The following is a 20,910-nucleotide window of genomic DNA, read 5'->3' on the forward strand; positions in this document are numbered from 1 at the left end:
CAGGTTCAGCTGTCACATATGGCAGAAGAACATGACAAAATTGACAGGGAAGTGGCAACTCAGTTAGTGGACCTTATCTTAATAATAATAGTAATATAATAATTCATAGGCAGCTGTTTTCAGAATTGGCCTCAAATTCTAAAACTACTGCTTGGCTCCCCTCCCTGCATTAATACTTGCATTCTGTATTAGCACTATGTACAGCTAGGAGGGGACGAATTGGCAGCCATGGTTAAAGTGACAGGGAAAGAGCTTCACAAGAATAGGCAGTTTTAAAGTAATCGACTCAAACAGAACGTTCTGGATTGCCAGTGTAAAGGGGCAAGTGGCAGTTATAGTTTACAATTTCACATGCTTGGGTATATAAAATCCTAATGTAGCCTCAAACAAACACTTAAAAACCCAATCATAAACAAACAAACTATTGGGAACACACAGCCAGGCAAGTTTTGTGAGCAGCAACTTTGGCGATCTCAAATGGGACAAAAAAACTGGGTTAAACATAGTCCAGAGAGTTCTCAGTGGCACAGTTCTCAGTTCACATCCAGTTGGCTCTCCCATCACCGTCAAGCAATATACTGTCCACTCTCCCCGTTTCACTTCCTGTGATCCTTTCTCCCATGATCAGCAGCGTCCGTGAGCTGCAGCGAAGGGAGAATGTCTTTGTCCCTGCTTGCAGGCGCATTTATTGTGCAGTTCACATTGTCTCTGGTTTTGTCTGAACTCTCTGGAGGTCTGGAGCAGCACGGCGCCAGCTCAAAAGCAGCAATGGAAAGAAGTGGCATTTCACGGAGCTCCCCCTACTGGCTTCGTCAAACAGTTGAAACCAAGAAAAAGATAACAAATGCCTGATTTGGGTAGAAGTGACACTCACGCCAACATAAAGTCAAGGAGCAGGAAAGGGAAAGAGTGGTTCAAATCTTACAGTAGAGGTAAAGAGGTTCTTGTTTTGATTGGCTGCTATTTAGTACACTCCGAAAGCAAGCGATATGCACACGGGCAATGATTTAATCAAGCCAGTGCATGTGGAATAGCACAACACCTGATCGCTAGCATCTGAGAAACACTGAGGCTGATGTGCATGCAACAAAAAGTTTTTTCCTTCAAGCTGTTCTCCAGTCATAGTGGTCAGGATGGGGATGCAAAACTGATCCAATCAGGATGCACGGGAGGAGTCACATGGTTTTGACATCATAACTGTGGCAGCAAAAGGCTCCCAGTTGCATGCCGTCACCACCACATGATATATAAACCAGCAGTACAAAAATAAAATAACTAAGATATTTAGGTCAACTAATTATTGCATTTCTTCATTTGTATCATGTTTATATTATGATCCAAAATCAATGGCACTTTCATATTTCTCTCTTTTTTTTAAGCTTTTCCCCTCTATAGTTAAGATGCGTGAGAGATTTTGGGAGCTTGTAAAATCCATGCATTCATTTTCCATATAAATATGTTTGTGTTGATTTAGAGGTGGAAGCATGCAAATCTTTTTTTTTTTTTTTTTTTTTTTTTACCAGTCTCTTTTTAATTCTTTTTTTTTTTAAAGCAATTAACATCTTCAAACTCTCATACCGTTAAACTCAAATGATGTGGGCTGTTCATTCAAATTGGTTTCTTTTTCTGTACATAAAATATGTCAGTATGGCTTTTCTCTCCTGTGTTTGTATTGCCATGTTTGATGAGTGGACCGGACTAAAAGAAAGAAAACACCCCAACAATTACAAACAAGAAGGAAGATACACCAAACCAGAAGAGAGAGGCTGGGCAGGCCACAGGATGGAGTTTCAGAATCGGGTTCATTTCCTACTGATTTTCCTGCTCTTGCGTCTTGAGGCAACTAAACTGGTGCGAATACCGGCCAGGTGTAGGAGTGAGCCGGCCGCCTCTTTGAGCTCCTCATCCACATCTGTACGAGAATCTCTTCTGCTCCTTTTTCCGAAAAGCGGACCCTGTAGCGGGCTGCGTGGCCATCGGGCCCGGCCTCCTCTCTCCTGATCATGGTGTAGAGCCAGACTGAAGCTGACCGGCTGTGAAGGAGGCATCTGGCGAGGGCAGGGCGGGACAGGGGTGCTGCTGTAGTTGTGATCCTGCTTTGGATCCCGACTCACAACCACCAAGTCCCTTCGGGAGAGATCTATGGGTCCTTCTTGATCATCTAGGTCTGAGAAATCATAAGCAGATGGATAATTGATGTATGACCAAAATCGTACATGTTTTTGATGTCTCTTATGCTCATCAAGGTTGCAGTTATTTGAATATTGTGAAATTTAAAATGACTGCTTTTCTATTTGAATATATTTTAAAATGTAATTTATTCTTGTGATGGAAAAGCTGATTGTTCAGCAGCCATTACTCCAGTCTTTTCCTACATTAAATCAACTCTAATACGCAGATTTGAATTTGAACATATTTGATTTATTACTATAAATGCTAAAAAAACAAAACAAAGTCTTAAAGGATTAGTTCACCCAAAAATGCAAATTAGTCCATAAATTACTCACCCTCAAGTCATTTCTTTCTTCTTTCAGGCGAATCCAGTCGGAGTTATTTTAAAAATTGTCTTTGATCTTTCAAGCTGTTTCATGGCACTCAGCGGGTGTTGCATGCATCCATCCAAAAGAAGTTAAATAAAAAGCGCCCATCCATAAAAAAAATGTTTCACACGGCTCCGGGGGGTGAACAAAGGCCTTCTGTAGTGAATCGATGCTTTTTTGTAAGAAAAATATCCATATTTTCAAAATGTAATAATCACTTTAATGTAGCTTGCGCTAACAGTTGTACACGGAAGCAGCTCCGGGCGGATGACGTATGAGGTCAGCGCTGCGCCTGAGCCGGTGAGTCTCGTGAAAACCAACGTTTGTTAACAGAAGCAAAGGAAGCAAAGTTTCCTTACTTTAGCAAAGGAAAACCAGTCTCCTCTTGGCTTATATCGAAATCCTCCCGCATTCTTCTTTACAAATCCTCGTTTTGTACTTCTAATTAGTGACCGTTGTTTTGTTTTGATCTCTCCGCTGCGTGTCACTTCTGAGTGGCGCATGCGCAGCGCTGACCTCATACGTCATTCCCCCGGAACTGCTTCTGTTTACAACAGTGAGCGCAAGCTACATTAAAGTGATTATTACGTTTTGAATATGGATATTTTTCTTACAAAAAAGCATCGATTCACTACAGAAGGCCTTTGTTTACCCCCCGGAGCCGTTTGAGACACTTTTTTTTTATGGATGGCTGCTTTTTATTTAAATTCTTTTGGATGGACGCATGCAACACCCGCTGAGTGCAATTTTTAATATACCTCTGACTGGATTCGTCTGAAAGAAGAAAGTCATATACACCTAGGATGACTTGAGGGTGAGTAATTTATGGGCTAATTTTCATTTTTGGGTGAACTAACCCTTTAAAGGGTCAGTAACACAAATTAAGATATTTTTGATGAATTCTGAGAGCTCTCTGACCCTCCCATAGACAGCAATGCAACTAAAACGTTCCCAGGTCCAGAAACGTAAGCACATCGGTAAAATAACCCATGTGACATCAGTGGTTCAGTCGTAATTTTACAAAGCTACAAGAATACTTTTTGTGAGCAATAATAACAATTCAAAACAATAATAACAATTTATTCTACAAACCCGATTCCAAAAAAGTTGGGACACTGTACAAATTGTGAATAAAAACAGAATGCAATGATGTGGAAGTTTCAAATTTCAATATTTTATTCAGAATACAACATAGATGACATATCAAATGTTTAAACTGAGAAAATGTATAATTTTAAGGGGAAAATAAGTTCTTGTCCCGGAGTTACCGTCTTCCGCCATTTTGGAGAGTACCCAAGAACTTAATCAGCGCAGTCAACTTTGTTTATGTTCAGCATGTGCGTGCTTTAGCCTGAATGTAAACAACGCTGATTACATTGATTACGTTCTGGGGTACTCTCCAAAATGGCGGAAGACGGTAACTCTGGGACAAGAATTGTTGAATAAATAATGTTATTATTGTTTTCTTTGCGCACAAAAAGTATTCTTGTACCTTCGTAAAATTACAACTGAACCTCTGATATCACATGGACTATTTTAATGATCTCCTTGCTACGTTTCTGGACCTGGTAACATTACAGTTGCGCTGCTGTCTATGGGAGGGTCAGAGAGCTCTCAGAATTCATCAAAAATTTCTTAATTTGTGTTCCGAAGATGAACGAAGGTCTTCTGGGTTTGGAACAATATGAGGGTGAGTAATTAATGACAGAATTTTCATTTTTAGGTTAACTAACCCTTTAAAAGAACAGCCTTCATTTGAAAAACAAATATTTAGTGACATTATAAATGAACTGTTCTAATACACATTTTTGATTGGATGATCCCTGATCAAAGCCAATTACACATGTGCATGATTGCTGTGATTATGTGAACAAGTACCTAGATGCATGTCTTGACTAAAATAAACCTGATGTAGAACATGAATAAAAGAAGAAACAAACAAAATAAAAGGGCAAAAATGAGGTGTTGGTGTATGTGATGGTGTTTTCTTACAAGAGTCAATGTTCTGCTCAGAGGCAGACTTTAACAGCATCATGGCAGTGGCAGCATCAAAATCACATTCTGTGAAGAGAAAGAAATGTTTGATGCACACAAGTATTGACTATGTGATGTGTGTGTGTGTGTTTAAGTGAATGAGTCACTTCCACCCAAGAGCGAAACAGTCGCTCTCTAATTTCAAAGTACCAGTGCCTTGGTTGTCAAGGTTACCAAATATAGGAAAGAGATGGCATCTATGTGCATGGTGTAGAAGCACCAAGTACAGGGTGAGTGGAACAAAAAGAGCTGAGATGAGTGATAGGCTTCAATGTGTGATGCTGCATCTGATAATGATGTGTAAAAGATGTGACCAGGTTATGGATTTTCTGAACAGACTTAATGAATTCTACTAACCTTTTAGGGCACAGCCCTGCTCTGATGTGAAAAGGTGATGAGGAGGAGACGAGGCACTACAGAACAGAGAGAAAGTGTGAGAAGATGTTAAACACACCAGTTAGATATTTTCTAGACTGAAGTCTTACATCACAATCTGTTATATATCATAAACTTCAGAGGCAACCATAGGTGAAATCTGTGTCATAATGTATGAGAGACAACTACGGTTTTGACTAAAGTACTATTAGCCAGTGTGCACACACACACAGCCGTTCAAAAGTTTGGGATTAGTAAGATTTTTAATGGTTTTTTTAAAGTATCTTTTGCTCATTAAGGCTGCATTTATTTGATCAAAAATAGAGGGAAAAAAACAGTAATATTGTGAAATATTATTATAAGTTAAAACAACAGTTTTCTATTTTATTATACTTAAATCATTTATTCCTGTGATGCAAAGCTACATTTTCAGCCATTACTGCAGTCTTCAGTGTCATATGATACTTCAGAAATCATTCTGATTTATTATCAATATGCTGATTTATTAACGATGTTGGAAACGGTTGGGCTGCTTATAAATAAATAAATAATAAATGTATGTATGTATGTTTTTTTTTTGTTTTTTTTGGTGGAACCTGTGATGATTTTTTCAGGATACTTTGATGAATAAAAAGTTAAAAACAGCATATTCAAAATTGAAATCTTCTCTAACAATATGTCTTTACTATCACTTTTTATCAGTTTAACACATCCTTGCTGAATAAAAGTATAAATTTATTTAAATTCTTAAAAAAAAATACTGATCCCAAACTTTTGAACGGCAGTGTATATACATACACACATTTTTTTTATATATTACCATGAGCTAATACCTATTCTTGGATGATCCAGAGAAATATATTTGTATAAGGGTTATTTAATTTTCCTGATTGTAAAAATACTGACGATTCAACTCTGTCATGAATCACTTGTGTTGCCCAATAATTAATATTTAAAAAATGGTGTAATATAGTAAGGATAAATATTAAATTTTTTTTATATGAACAAATTAATGGCAACAAAGAAAGTTACATAAAACAAACATAGTTTTAGTTAAAAAACCTTAAGTCTTAAGTAATTTTCCTTTCATATTTTAGTTGTGTTATTTTAAATGCATTAATTAAAATAAATTAAATTAAATTGTGTATCAAATTGTTCTGAATCAGAAAAAAAGCTTGAATCAAAATCAGTGGATTGAATTTATTTGCTGTCAACTTAAAGATTCACACCACTATATTATTATTATAGCCAGAGAAAAAACATTTAGAACAACCAACATTCACACACCTGTGACGACAGCTGAATATTAATTTTATATTAATGCACCAAAGCTGCAACATTTTTGGTAAACAACCTATATTAGACATGATGGCCTACACCAGACATTAGTGAAGCATCATGACACATAACCAAATCGCTCCCACTATATTTAACAAAGCGGTCTGCACTGGAAGTGTATTCCTATGAAGTAAATCTCTGAAATCCTAGTAAGCAGCATACAAGCATTCTTTCTACTGACTGAAGCCTTGATAAATGTCAGAATTATTGATATTAATATTATCAGGCCAGTGTTGATACCTAGGAGGGGAGGCAGGAGGAGTGCAGAAGGCATGTGCATTCGGGAAGTGCTGTTTCTTCAGGGCTTGCATCAGCATGGGCCGGAACTCGGGGTGAACGCACCACAGAGAGCCTTTCCCATTGGTCTAGAAGAAACAGAGAGGGGCGGAGTCAGAACTGAAAGAAGCAAGCATGATATCAGCATGCTAGTGTGAGGAGAAAGCTCAGGTTAAATGACAACAGGACCATCTGTCTCTCTGTACGTGCACTTTACATTCATATGCACATCATTCATTAGCTGCAAAATTATTTTAAGCCATCATGAAACTATAATGATCACATGGGAACCATGTGGAACAGTGGCTCCTATTGTGCTTGCGTGGGGATATGTGTGTGTGAATAAAGGACTCATCACCCTTTGTCTGAGGTGTGGTCCTGCAGGGGGAATATGACCTTGACTCACTTCACTAGCCGTGTTCATAAACAGGAAAGAGGAAACATTGCCATGGCAACAGACACCAGGCTGAGACATATGAAACCCACAGATTCACACGCAATGTCACACGTTAATGAAACATACCATCCTCACCGTTCCATAAATCATTTCGCCATCTACGGTTCACGTAGAAGAAATGAAAACGTCTGCCTCGCTTCATTTAACTGGCTGCGTGCCCTGCTTTGAACACAACGGTTTTCAAAACGCCCTAAACCAATATCCCTCTTGACAACCCTGTTAGCACACTGCAGTCAGCCGTGCACTACTTTATACACTGACCCAGTTAGTTAAACATCTCAGCGAGTGCTCTGCAGCGATGTTGTGTGAACCTCTCCTCAGAAAAAGATGCTATTCTAATTTATTACAAGGCTCTCTGGAATACTTGATTCTGATTGGTCAGTCGCAGCATTCTGAGGTCAAATGGTTTTTTCTGTAATGGCAACTAAACTGCATTTGAGCGTTGTCCCTGGCAACCGGTCTCACTGTGCTAGTTTCACGTCTCTTGTAGCACTATGCGGTCACACATAATAAAAATAATTTCAACCCACATTAATATTTCAAGTCTATATTTCATTATTTTGGAGATAATGTACAGTAAGTCATTACTGCAAAATAAACCCCTTCATATTAGGGTTGCACCAATGTTAAAATTCTGGCTGATACTGGTAAGACGAACATGATCTTATGCCATTTATCGATTATCATTTATACAATTAAAATCTTATACTATTTTAGCTAATATATGAAAAATAATTTCAAATGATATGACTGAATTTATGCATTGGAGCATTACATAAGTACAATACAAAATATGAACATACATTTTGGTAAAGATTACATTTAACGAAAAGCAAAAGCACCAAATTATTATAAAAAAAATAAAAAATAAACAACACTAAAAATAGGCTGAAATGAATGTCCGCAACAATGTTATTTTAAAATTATTTATATACTAAATTTGCTTTTGTTGTTATATTTTCTATAGTTTCATTTTAGTTTGAGTAATTTTGTTATATGCTTTTGTTTTTATTAGCTTTTTTATATATTTCTATTTAGCTTTAATTCAGTTTTAGTTTAGCAATTTAATTACATGAATTTAAACTTATTTTATTTCAGTTATTTGCCAAGGGACAGTTTCTAACTTTTAAGATTAAGATTTTCTTCTAATATTTATTTTATTGTAATATTAATTTAATTTTTAACTTAATTTCAATTAATTAAACCATTTTTAATAGTTTTACATTTAGTTAATAAGAATACTGGTCCACAATTTAAAATCCTATAAATGACTGAATTTTTTTTTTATAATAATAATATTGTAATACTGGTAACCATTATGGTTCTGTATTACAATTATGGTTATGCCTGCATTTATTGTATGACCGGCTGAATGTACATTATCCCTTACAAACACCACATGAGAATGTCCATTTTTCTTGCATTCCTACCTTTCCTATGCTTCGCTCTACTTTGCGGAAGCACTTGTTGAGGGACAGGTTGTGGCGCACTGAGTTCTTCCAGCCAGTAGGGGCGCTGGAGAAATATGGAAAATGTTTGAGGATCCAGCTGTAGATGTCCTTCACTGGGAGAGATTTGCTGGGCGACTGTTCGATAGCCATGTATATCAGTAAGGAGAAAGAGAATGGAGGCTTTGACTTGTAAGGATCTCTCTCGCTTCCTGCAGAGATAGAGGAGGTGGACGAGGCGGTGTTGCTGTGTGGCGACCCACCGCCTCCCTCGATGTCAAACAGCGGGCTGTTGATGGGTTGCGCTTCGCCTCCGAGCGTGAAGTTCTGCAGCAGGTTCTCATGAAGCCAGTTCAGGTTGGTTAGTTCATCATCTTCAGACTCACCCGCCACCACACTCAATGCTCCAGCCCGACCAATCTGTTCCAGACTGGTAGCCATGGGACTGGAAGCACTCTCTGCTTCAGGTAGAGTCCCAGCTCCACACACGCCCTGCGCTCCGGGAGATTCGGCTTTCTTATCTGGAGACATCCCGATTATCGGACCCATCAAACCAGGAGGGTCTGTGGAAGGGAAGGGTATTGAAGAGAACAGAAAGTGGGCACTGGTTACTACAACTGTCAATCACAAATAAATGTGGGTGTATTTATTTACTGAAATGCAGAAACTGAAATTAACATTTTCATTTGGCTGAAACTGAAAATAATGTTTCGTAAATTCAATTTGGGTAATTGTTCTTTTAATGCTGTTCAGAATGTCATGTTCTCAGGAGATAAATTAAACCAGTCATAGTAAAGTTCTTCAGAAATGCCTCTTAAAATTTCAGCTACATATTGGTACAATATTTAAAATAAATATTTAATTATAGGTGCAAATTAATGGCAACAAAGTACACTAAGAGTTTAGGTGCAAAAAACTAAGTTAATAAAAACTGCAAATTGGCGCAAAAAGTTTGAATAACAAAAAAAAAATGTAAGTCATGAATTGAATTGATTTGGTGTCTACTTGAGGATTCACACAACTATATTATAAATATGACTGAATGAACACTGGACAATTTTTGGTCATGTCCGCAATGATGACATGTTTACCTATTCTATCTTATTAACACTATGTGCACAAAATATGCTGACATAATAAAAATGCTTCATCAGAGAAGCACTGTTTGACCACTGGTTCAACAAATCACAAAACTCACAGTTCAGATCATATTGCGTTTTTTTAGTCACGGATTGGATCAGCAAGAAAAAATTATATATTTTATTTAGGGATGCACCGAAATGAAAATTCTTGAACAAAATGAAACACTGGGCTGAAGGCCGAATACCGAACACTGTTTTTAAAAAGTTAGTAAAATAATAGCTTTTGGCCATTTTGAGACCCTCTTCTTGAATCAGTTATGTATTTTTTACTGTACAAATAAATGCAGCCTTGCTGAGCAGAAGAGACTTTTTTAAAGAAAATATTACAGATCCCATCCACTATGTGTGAATGTTATAAATTTATTAATAGAGCTGTTTTAATTATTATTATCATTGTCAATTTTTTTTTATTTTAAAAATTCATAAAAATGTGACTGAGCAACTGATGAGTAACACTGTTTCAGCACAGATTTTCCTCGCGCTTTGGACTTTGAACCCTGGCTAACAAGCAGATAGCACTGCGAGCTCTGCAGCGCAGTCAGAATACATGCAAACCATGCGTGTATTAGAAAGCAACACTCTGCAGTTTATTTAATTGTTAATTTAATATTTATTTAATTTCGCGATTTCAATCATCATACAGTAACCAGCAACAACCAACCCTTCCTCTTCTCATCGAAGACAAGCACTAAAAAGTATCTTGCTGTCTGTGCTTATAATGATTTTTGCATCTTTCTCAGACAGCTTTAAATGCTTTCTCTCACTGACGACATGTTTGCTGCATTAGTGCGCGCCTCTATTTGATGGCATCACATCATTGTTCGGTACAATTTATAAGGAGGAATTTTCACTTATTCGGCCAAACACCGAAAGATTTTTTTTTTGCTATTTTCGGGCGAATAATTTCGGTTGCCGAACATTCAGTGCATCCCTAATTTTATTTCAATGTAACTTTGCCTTTCATGTACAGCATTACTATTACATAGCACACTTTAAGTATTTCTTCAATACCACAGTAAAAACTACAAGCCTAACTAAGAAAGTTCAAACATGACAAGTAAAAAAAAAATACACAAATTACACACATAGATAAATACTTTATAACAAAGTTACAAATAAAATAAGTTCTAACAGTACTATCCAGGTACAGAAATTTAATGATTAAGTGTAACATAACACTGCATAGTGTTCACTGTATAAATTAAATATAGAATAATCTTAGTTAAAGCTGTGTGTTTTTGTTTGATAAACATTAATGACAGACAGCAGCTGGTATTTATAGGCCGCTGTCCCTTTAAGACCTGATGCACGGATTTAATATAATGATATACATCCGATTTCTTTCTCAGGTGTTTTTGTTCACATAATTGAATGCGTTTACGAGAATGACTGTCGAGACCGGTATTTTGACATAATTAATGTGTATTTGTGTCCGTTCAAACACAAAGAGATGCGAAAGAAGAATCAACTCTGTGTTGCATTGATGAACTATGATCCGTTTAACCCCTATTTAAAAGGAATTGTGTGGCAAAGGATTCTACAGTATGACCACTGAACATAACAGAAGCCAATGAGGCAAGTCTAACAGTACTATCCAGGTACAGAAATTTAATGATTAAGTGTAACATAACACTGCATAGTGTTCACTGAATAAATTAAATATAGAATAATCTTAGTTAAAGCTGTGTGTTTTTGTTTGATAAACATTAATGACAGACAGCAGCTGGTATTTATAGGCCGCTGTCCCTTTAAGACCTGATGCACGGATTTCATATAATGATATACATCCGATTTCTTTCTCAGGTGTTTTTGTTCACATAATTGAATGCGTTTACGAGAATGACTTGCGGAATATCATGGAATTTGCCAAATTTGAATGGATACATCAAAAGTAGGTCAGTACACTTAAATCATAACGCAATATGGACTAGTGGCTGTGAATAAAGTGGCAAAAATACCATTTAAACATGAATACCGCATGTTCTGCGTGTCTCTGTGTGAATGAATAGCGCAGACACGCATTTTCATTTACTACACATACTACAGCACGCATGATGCGTGCAGTGTTTTCAGCCTCTGTTGCCTCAATACATGAGTACATGAACATCTCTAGAACTGCTCTGAGTCACTTCATGAGCATTTAACCATTTATTTTGAGAAAAACTATCGTCATATCATATAAACAGAGAAAATTAAAGGTCTTCACAGCAACCCATCAAAATAAAAGTTTGGTTTAACTTAAAGAAACCGTGATAAATACCATAATATGTTTGCATATATTTAAAGGGGTCATATGATGCAATTTAAATTTTTCCTTTATCTTTGAATTGTTACAAGCTCTTGGTGCATAAAGAAGATCTGTAAAGTTGCAAAGACTAAAGTCTCAAATCCAAAGAGATATTCTTTATAAAAGTTAAGAGTCAACCATGCCTACCTAAAACGACTCGTTCAAACACGCCCCCACATATCTACGTCACGATGTGGGAAGATTTGCATAATGCCGCCCAAATGTTCACGCAAAGAAAGAAGGCGTAACTTTTATTCTCGCTGTAGTATTGTTGTTGCCGCCTCCGCCATGTCATTTCGTTGTGAACGCAAAATTACTTTGTCTGCCCTTCCAAAAGAGGACGATATCCGCTTTGTCATGCCTAGAGCTGATCCGTGCTGGTCGCTGAGGAAATACATCAACTTTGCGCTGTGGATCGCCGGATCGGTTTTCACCGTGGACGAAGCGGAGTCCAGTCCGGGGTCGTCGTATGTGGTTGCCGCAAGTCCGCCGGACGCTCCTTCGTCGAATCCGCTGGCCTCTGCTCACTCTAGCCCGCCGTGTGTGGCGCTGTGCGTTTCGTTGTGAAAGCGAAACTACTTTGTTTGGCCTTCCAAAAGAGGACACAACTAGAAATCAGTGATTAAGTTGTATTTATAACACTTTTCCAGAACAGTTCAACCCAAATATTCAGATGTGTGCAGCACATTTCATGGAGGACTGTTTCCTGATCCTGGTAGAGTAGACTACAATGCCGACTGTTCTGACTTACAGACTGTAAGTAGGTTTTCATATTTAAAGGATTTGCCACTGATGATTCAAACGTGAGATTTGAGCAGTGTAGAGTAGCGCTTGTTGTCATTTCTCCGATCACAAATGCAGGCATGGTTTTATGTTTACGCGGCGCGATGCAATGCTTAAAAAGACAGTATAAATCATTATAATCCGTAATTATGTCCCCACTGGATGCAACAAATGCCTCGTTTATAATGGGTTTTAATGTTTTTGTCTCGTCGCTCCAGCCGGACAGGGCATCACAGTATGGTAAGGGGCGTAACATTTCCATCACACGCTTGAGGTATTCGGCCAATCACAACGCACTGGATAGCTGGCCAATCAGAGCGCACCTTGCTTTTCAGACTGATGAGCTTTGTAAAAATCGACGCGTTTCAGAAAAGCGGGGCATAGAGGAGAAACAATAATGTACAGTATGTGGAAAATAATGTGTTTTTTTAACCTTAAACCGCATAAACACATTTCATTACACCAAATAATGTTCTTTTTAGCAACATCATATGACCCCTTTAAGAAACATGCTAAGTTAACATACTTGTTTATCTGAAAAACAATGCTACAGTCAGTTATTCTCCTTTGAAAATGTGCGTTCCGGGCCAAAATGTCGGTCTCTGTTTTGGTTTGTGAAACCCACCCACTGCCAATTTACCCAATTGTATTTCGGCATACCGGGTTGCCAGTTGGCGGAAAACACAGCGTATTTCATTTCATTAATCGTCAAGTGCGCTCATTCCTGTTGGTGTCACAACCTGGCAACCTGCATGTGCGTCAAGTCTGAGGAGGAGGGGCCGGGTGAAAAAAACCCCTCTCCAATATTTTGAATTTGGACTGCAACACCAAGTTCAATCCTACATACAGCACCTTTATGCGTTTAATAAATTGCTGTGTAATATTGTAAGTTTCATGATTTCAATTAATTAGACATGCTTTTTTATTAATAAAATTTAATATAACCATTAAAACTGAGTCTAGACAAATTTTAATGGAAAAAAACTAAATTTGTGAAAAAATGAAATGGAGGGCCCTATGCACCCCTTATGAAAGCACCATATTTTCCTCAAAAACTGAGTGAAAAGATCTAAAGGATTTTATAAAGAATGACCTGTTTTTCCTCTTTCATCCCCACCATTCACAAACTAATTTCCATCCAAATTTGAAGGAGGATTTATTCAGTATTGAACTGCTGATGTTTGCAGAACAGAGCACTGGGAAGAGCATGTGCATCTGTAATAAAACAGTTGGAGATGGAGATCAAGGGGTCTTCTACGTGTTTAAGCATGCTTAAACAGCCATTCGAATTGGAGCTCTCTGCTGAAACCCAAGCAGAGAGCTTTTCTTTCCTGATTCCTGTAGCGTTTGGTATTGGTCTGTCAAGTATCAGTCCTGACTCAAGTGAGAGCTGATCTAAAAGCCCAGCAGGAAGGTCACCTAACCCTATTAGAAAACTGCTGGAGATTAACTGCTTTTTTACTTTTCTCTGTATAATCCAAAATTCAGGTATTCTCCTTGATGTTGAGGAGACGTCTGACAAACTAATGGATTTACTTCCAGTCACAATAAGCTTTAAGAAACTTTCAAACAAATCATACAGTACAAAGAACCTGTTGTTGTTACTTAGTTCGGGGCTAGTTTCCTCCACAATTCTGAATCAAGATTCAAAGCTAAAGCTTCTTAAACAAGGGTTCTGGAAGCTTGAAAGCCATAATCCACAGCAGTAAAGACACCACATGTACAATGCCTGAGTTTGTTTCCTATCACCTTCCATTTTAAATATTAAACATTTCAAAACTCAACTCAGAAAAATGTTTTTAATTTCCTGATCAGTGTAGTCAAAGTCCATTTAAACACAAATTAACAAATGCATTCCTAAATTTCAAAAGTGCTTCCCATTTGTTAACTTTTTGACAACTTTATGTAAAACTTGTATACTTAACATTCACAATAATTTGTCAGCAAATCCACTAATTCATCTTTAATTGGATGCAGCAGTTTCGAAACAAATCCATTTGGCATTAAATTGTCTTGGTTTTTCATTCAGGCTCAACATTTTGGTGCTTTTATGACAAAATGTGGTTGTTAAATGGAACAGTTTAAATTCTGTCACTATGCACCAATCAAAGACAATATTTGCATATATTTATGAATATTACAAGAAACATGACTTGAATTTTCTGAATTAATTTGTCAATGAACACTACGCCAATTAAACATTTTACACCCATTCTGTACTGCAAGCAAAAAGCATGGAACTTTTTAAAGTTTTTGGGGAAAAAAGTATCTTATGCTCACCAAAGCTGTATATATTTGATTAAATATACAGTAACAACAGCAATACTGTCCAATATTATTACAATTTAAAATAACTGTTCTCTATTTTAATATATTTTTTTAATATTTATTCCTGTAATGGCAAGTTTAATTTTCAGCTGCCATTACTCCAGTCTTCAGTTTCACATGATAATTCAGAAATCATTCTATGCCGATTTGTTGCTAAAAAAAAACATATCTTATTTTTGTCAGTGTTGAAGAGCAGCTGTACTGCTTAAAGTTTTAATTTTTTTTATATTTATTTTTTTAAATATTTTTCCAGGATTCTTTGATGAATAGAAAGTTCAAAAGAACAGCATTTATATGAAACGGATTATAAATGTCTTTACTGTCCATTTTGATCAATTTAGTGCATCGTTGATGAATAAAAGTATACATTTTTTGAAAGAAAGAAAGAAAGAAAGAAAGAAAAGAAAGAAAGAAAAACTTACTGACGCCAAACTTTTGGTAGTGTATGCTAGTAGAAAATAATTGGAGCATATATTTAGTATTCATCACTTTGCATTGCTCCAAATGCCCTCAGTGTAGGCATGTACGCATATTACAACTGAATCTTTTTGTAGTGTGAACAGACTTGTTCATTGAAAGAGGAGTATTCTGATTTGTTGCATCATTCACTTGCAATGCAGATACAGAAGCAACTGAATTCATAATCATAAAAATCTGAATCAGCTCATTGCAGGTCCAACTTGTAGTCTGCATCACTTTTGTAATGAAAGTGAAAAAAACATAAATAGACCCTAAGAATGAAAAAAAGCGCTGTAAATAGCTGTAACTTTTGGCAAGTTATGTTCATATAGGCTTTTAAAAAACAAGCACCTACACATGAATAAGATATCAGCAGGGTTTCCGTTTCTTAGAGCTTTACATGGTAGTGGCATACAGGCATTCATACATACAAGCCGCCACACAATCTTCACAGCGTGCTGTCTGGACTTCGTCCTGTGCCATTGTCACACCCTACAGTCTCAATTAAACACACCCTGTTTATTCTACACAGGAGTGACCAACACAATGGAGGCTATTGTGATCAGAATGACACAGACTATGGTACTGGGGGGCAAGCTCTCCTCATCAAGGCACTGCCTGACATTAGCATCACTGTCAATGGACAGAGGGGCCCTAACTGCCCGCCGGCTGCTCTGTGGACTTAAATCTTTCAGAAAGGAGGCGAAGGTTACTAAATGAGAAGGAGTGTGCCAGACCAAGTCTAAGAACACAAGGTTGAGTTGGGGGTTGGGGAGGGCGTGAGGTCTGACACGGTCCAGGCAAATTAAGGAAAAAAAGCGCACATTTGCAACTGAAATCCAGAGCAGTCGCCTATATTTGATTACCACGCCCCGGTGTCACCATGTAGCCAGGGCAACCACAGCGTTATAGCCTCCTGGGGATGCGAGTTGCGCCTCCTGGTCTAACGTTGAGGGCATCAAGGAACAAAAAGAGGCTAACAGCAGATGAGAAATATGTGCAGCTGGAGGTATAATGAGAGGATGGAAGGAGGAGGGGTCAATGAACAAAGGCACTGTCGTTACAGGCCGCATAAAAGCTTGGACATAAAATTTAATTTGCCTTTCAACTGAGTTTGGAAAAGCTGATGAGTTTTACTAAAAAAAATTAAAAATAAAGTAAGCATTTAGCTCGGTTGTCTTTGGAGGAAAGCAACTGCATGTTAGTTTACATGTTATGTCACTCAACCAGGAAAAGTTGCCAAACGTAAATTTGTGGTTTTACTAACAAGACAGTGTTTTTTTAAACCCCTCTTGCAGTGAGAATGAAGAATCTACTCTTCTTTCTTGGGCTGGAAGCCAGTTTATAACTATTGATTAAACTGTTGTTGACTGCTACTTAAAGGGTTAGTTCACCCAAAAATGAAAATTCTGTCATTTATTACTCACCCTCATGTCGTTTTAAACCCGTAAGACCTTCGTTCATCTTCGAAACACAAATTAAGATATTTTTGATGGAATCTGAGAGCTGTCTGAATGGCACCAGGGTGATGCAGAGGAGACGAATTGTTGAATAAAGTTGTAATTTTTTTTTCTTTTGCGCACAAAAAGTATTCTCGTAGCTTCGTATAATTGCGGATGAACCACTAATGTCCCATGGATTATTTTACCGATCTCCTTGCTACGTTTCTGGACTTGGGAACATTTCAGTTGCGTTGCTGTCTATGGGAGGGTCAGAGAGCTCTCAGATTCCATCAAAAATATCTTAATTTGTGTTCCGGGTTTGAAACGACATGAGGGCGAGTAATTAATTTCAGAATTTCATTTTTGGGTGAACTAACCCTTTAACACTTTTTATTGCCATGCACTCATCAAACTTTTGTAAACTATATGGTAAAAGCTTGATGGCAGTCATAAGTGAATAAAACAATGAAAAAAAATATTAGAAATATATGTTTCTCCTTAATCTTTATTTAAAATGATAAAATAAATAAAATAATAATAAAATCAGTTTTTGGTTGCAAGGTTCAACCAGGTTTGGATGTGTTAATAAATAAAGTAATACACAATAAATATATATATATATATATATATATATATATATATATATATATATATATATATATATATATATATATAGGGTAATAGGGTACTAAAGGCCCACCTTAAGAAAAAATGTGCCTAAAATGTATAATTGTAGAAAAAATATATACGTTGTATTGAACATTAATGGAGCAACAGATTTTTGTGTACATACATATATATATATATATATTGTATTTTATTCAAAATGACAATAAACTGTTTTGTCTGCAAGGTTCAACCAAGTTTGGATGTCTTTAGAAATAAAATATTCAATAAAATAAAATTTGTGTTTTGTCTACAAGGTTCATCCAGGTTTAAATGTCTCTATAAATAAAATAATAAAATATACATTTAAATAAAACAAAATAAATATATTTCAGACCTTAATATATGTACATACATACACACACATATATTATATAAACACCCAAACCTGGTTGAAAGAGTGTACGAGTTTAAATGTTTTGCCTGCATTTCTCATTTCTTCAGCTTTTGAGGGACAGCAACTGCATAACAGCCAAGAGCCAGATCTCATCTATCATTGTGTAGAGTCATAATGAGACTAATTAATTTCCCGTTATAATGCCAGGAGAGAAGCAATAAGCAAGGGATCATTTGCTGTGCCCTACAAAAGCCCTCCAGAGAGCACAGCACTGCACAGACACTATTGCCATTCACTACATTAGCGCAGGATTCGCTACTAATGAAGTCTCTTTAGGCAATTGTGCCCTTTCAGATGTAGCTAGCTATGCATCTGAATTCTGTCCACTGTGGATGCAACTAATGTGGTCATACTGCAAACAAAAGCAACTACATGACAACCCTGTTAACAACACGGACACCCTTTTCACTGCCTACGCAACATGACCTGAATGAGTCTAGTCTAAAGTGCAAAAGTAGACAGCAGAACTAAATAATGTGCTCATGTGACACGCTGCTCAGAGTTGTGTACTCGTCCCCAGCTCTTCCTCAAGCACAGCTATGCGTTCACTCGGACCACGTGTCAATGTCACAGACGTTATCTAGCGCCGGAAATAATGAGTGCACGTCCGCGTCAGAACATCCCATTTCATCAACAAGTCACGAGCAAAACTACTAGTCGTTTGCTTTCGATCTCAACGAACGCTTGTGTACTACCACAACAAGTAATAGGCTAAACAAAACAAGAGAAAATAACAGCCCTCACCCTCACATCTCGTGTTACTTAATTGCCCTAGATTCTCACTACTCGACACAAACGGAATATACATATTTGTAACCTTCAACTGTAACCTTTAGCATTACTCTGTTGTTATAGGCGACTATCGCGCGTTCGATTAACGTTCTCTTCGAATGCTGGTTTGATTTCAAAGGCACTTTCGCGACGATTGACGTTTGAATCATAATGTTATTTCAAATAGATTTGATGACTGCATATCTGTCGTGCGTTCTGAAACTTCCGCAGATATAATGTCACAAGAATGCTGAACGAGGATCTTCAGTTAGCGTCAAGCTAATGCGTGGCTTTAAAGCAAAGCAAAGCGGCAAGCTTCTGCACAGCGAGCGAAATAAAACCGCGACGAAAAAGCCCTGGGATATATTTTGTGTTGTGAGTATTCATTCAGGAAAAGTGTACGCATACGACTGGAATGTGGTTGGTTTAATGGCTCGTGTCAGCTCGACGGCAAACGCACGCATTTTACTCAACTAAGTTAGCCAGCAAGATCACATGGTCTAACATGTACATACATTTATTCTGGAAATAGAACAGGCGTGTGTATATTTCAATATGAACGTTTAACTAAAAAAATATTCGTTTAAAAAAAAACGTAAACACAAATTAGGGAGGTCAAAGGCTTGTTATTGGCTAGATTTTTTTTCACGAGACACGTTTTATACTTGTCATCTGATTAAAAACGCGCTGACATAAAAGATTTCCCTTCAGATAAACAGAATTATAAAGCGTTTACTTACATTCGTGCATTCTACTATCGCGTCCGACGACAAAGCTCCCGTGCTTTCATGCGGTAGCCTTTCGCTCGCGCTGTGTCAAAAGATCAGCAGCTGCTTCCTCCATCCACGCCGCACGGCAACGCTTCCGTACCCCCCCTACCGTCGCCAAGGCAACAGGGCCACTTCAGCCAATCACACCCCCTCCTCTCCGATATCCCCCTGACAACTGCCGCATCGCAGTAGCACCTTTTTAGCAAACCTAGCAATTGCGCTCCGCGTTCGTGACGGAAAAACTCGGTGGTATTTCAAACGGTTTCGCTTGTAGATTCAGACATTCTGACATCGTATACTCATTGAGAATTTGCTTCATATTTAATGGCTTTACCAACTTAGACGCTGTTTGACCACCAACCAGCTTACGCTGGAAAAGAGGTCAGATGCTGTGGCGTCATTAGCGGGGGAGTCCTGGAGGCTCGTCGTCCAATCACAAGACACTTCGCGATGTGACGTAGAGGTACTTAAAACTTACCAATTTACATAAGTACTGTGCGCTCCAATGAGATTTTAAACTCGCTGGAAAGTCAGGAGCACGACCATATTATTGTACTTTTTATATACTATTAAATATTTAACCCTTTCGTGCTTAATTTCTGTTCTAAATGCAGCCATAAGTAACTAATAATCAGTCAATAACAACAAAATACGTTTGCGATGTTTTAATAGTTATTTCTAATGTGCGTTGTACATTATGATTGGTTCTGACAGGCAAACAGTTTTCAATACCAACTAAAATAAAGTTTTGGTAAATCACATCTAGCTGTTTTGCAGCAGCAAAGAGTAAATACCCTTCAATCTAAATGGGGTAATTGTAAACCTTAAATGCAGGTCAACTGGCCTGCATTATTTAATTAAACAATTAGAAAGAGGTAAAAGTGTATTAACTGTAGCCTTATTATAGGAGCTGTTTATGCTACCAGTCCATGCATGCTGCTTTCCAATCACATGATTGATTTATGGCATTGAGGTGGGCTGGAGGAGGGTCTTCAGCAGAGGACAGTGAGGACAAAGTTGAGAAGAGATACAGCATGCGTCATTCTGAAGGGTCTCACACAGACATAACATGAATCTCAGTTAAGTTAAGATTAGTGCAAAACTTATTTGTTCATTTTGCTATAAAACATGACCAAGACAATTTTGTTTTAAAGGGGTCATATGATGCGATTTCAAGTTTTCCTTTCCCTTTGGAGTGTTACAAGCTTAATGTGCATAGATAAGATAAAGTTGCAAAGACTAAAGTCTCAAAACCAAAGAGATATTCTTTATCAAAGTTAAGACGCTGCCCCGCCCCCCTAAAATGGCTCGTTCTAACACGCCCCCACATATCTGCCTCACTATGTGGAAATATTAGCATAATGCAGCCCAAATGTGCACGCAAAGAAAGAAGGCGT

The 20,910-nt window shown here is 37.5% G+C and overlaps 1 protein-coding gene across 1 annotated transcript; it reads right to left on the bottom strand.

Annotated features, from left to right (window-relative positions):
- Positions 1-1,543: 1,543 nt before the first annotated feature.
- On the bottom strand, positions 1,544-19,903 carry LOC107550040 (forkhead box protein N2-like). Its single transcript, XM_016231253.1, has 6 exons — positions 19,484-19,903; positions 8,451-9,031; positions 6,528-6,652; positions 4,932-4,987; positions 4,533-4,601; positions 1,544-2,167 (listed from the first exon to the last, which is right to left on the bottom strand). Exons 1-6 carry the CDS (start codon positions 19,491-19,493, stop codon positions 1,803-1,805), a joined length of 1,206 nt encoding a protein of 401 aa, XP_016086739.1. The 5' UTR covers positions 19,494-19,903; the 3' UTR covers positions 1,544-1,802.
- Between the last annotated feature and the right edge of the window lie 1,007 nt (positions 19,904-20,910).

Source organism: Sinocyclocheilus grahami, unplaced genomic scaffold, assembly GCF_001515645.1.
Source record: "Sinocyclocheilus grahami isolate Dianchi unplaced genomic scaffold, SAMN03320097.WGS_v1.1 scaffold386.1, whole genome shotgun sequence".
Classification (NCBI taxonomy): domain Eukaryota; kingdom Metazoa; phylum Chordata; class Actinopteri; order Cypriniformes; family Cyprinidae; genus Sinocyclocheilus; species Sinocyclocheilus grahami.

Coding starts and splice junctions, on each gene's coding strand:
- LOC107550040 (XM_016231253.1), bottom strand. Junction 6,653..8,450: donor TAGAGCGAAGCATAGGAAAG/GTAGGAATGCAA, acceptor TGTTTCTTCTAG/ACCAATGGGAAAGGCTCTCT. Junction 4,602..4,931: donor GCAGGGCTGTGCCCTAAAAG/GTTAGTAGAATT, acceptor TTCTCTTCACAG/AATGTGATTTTGATGCTGCC.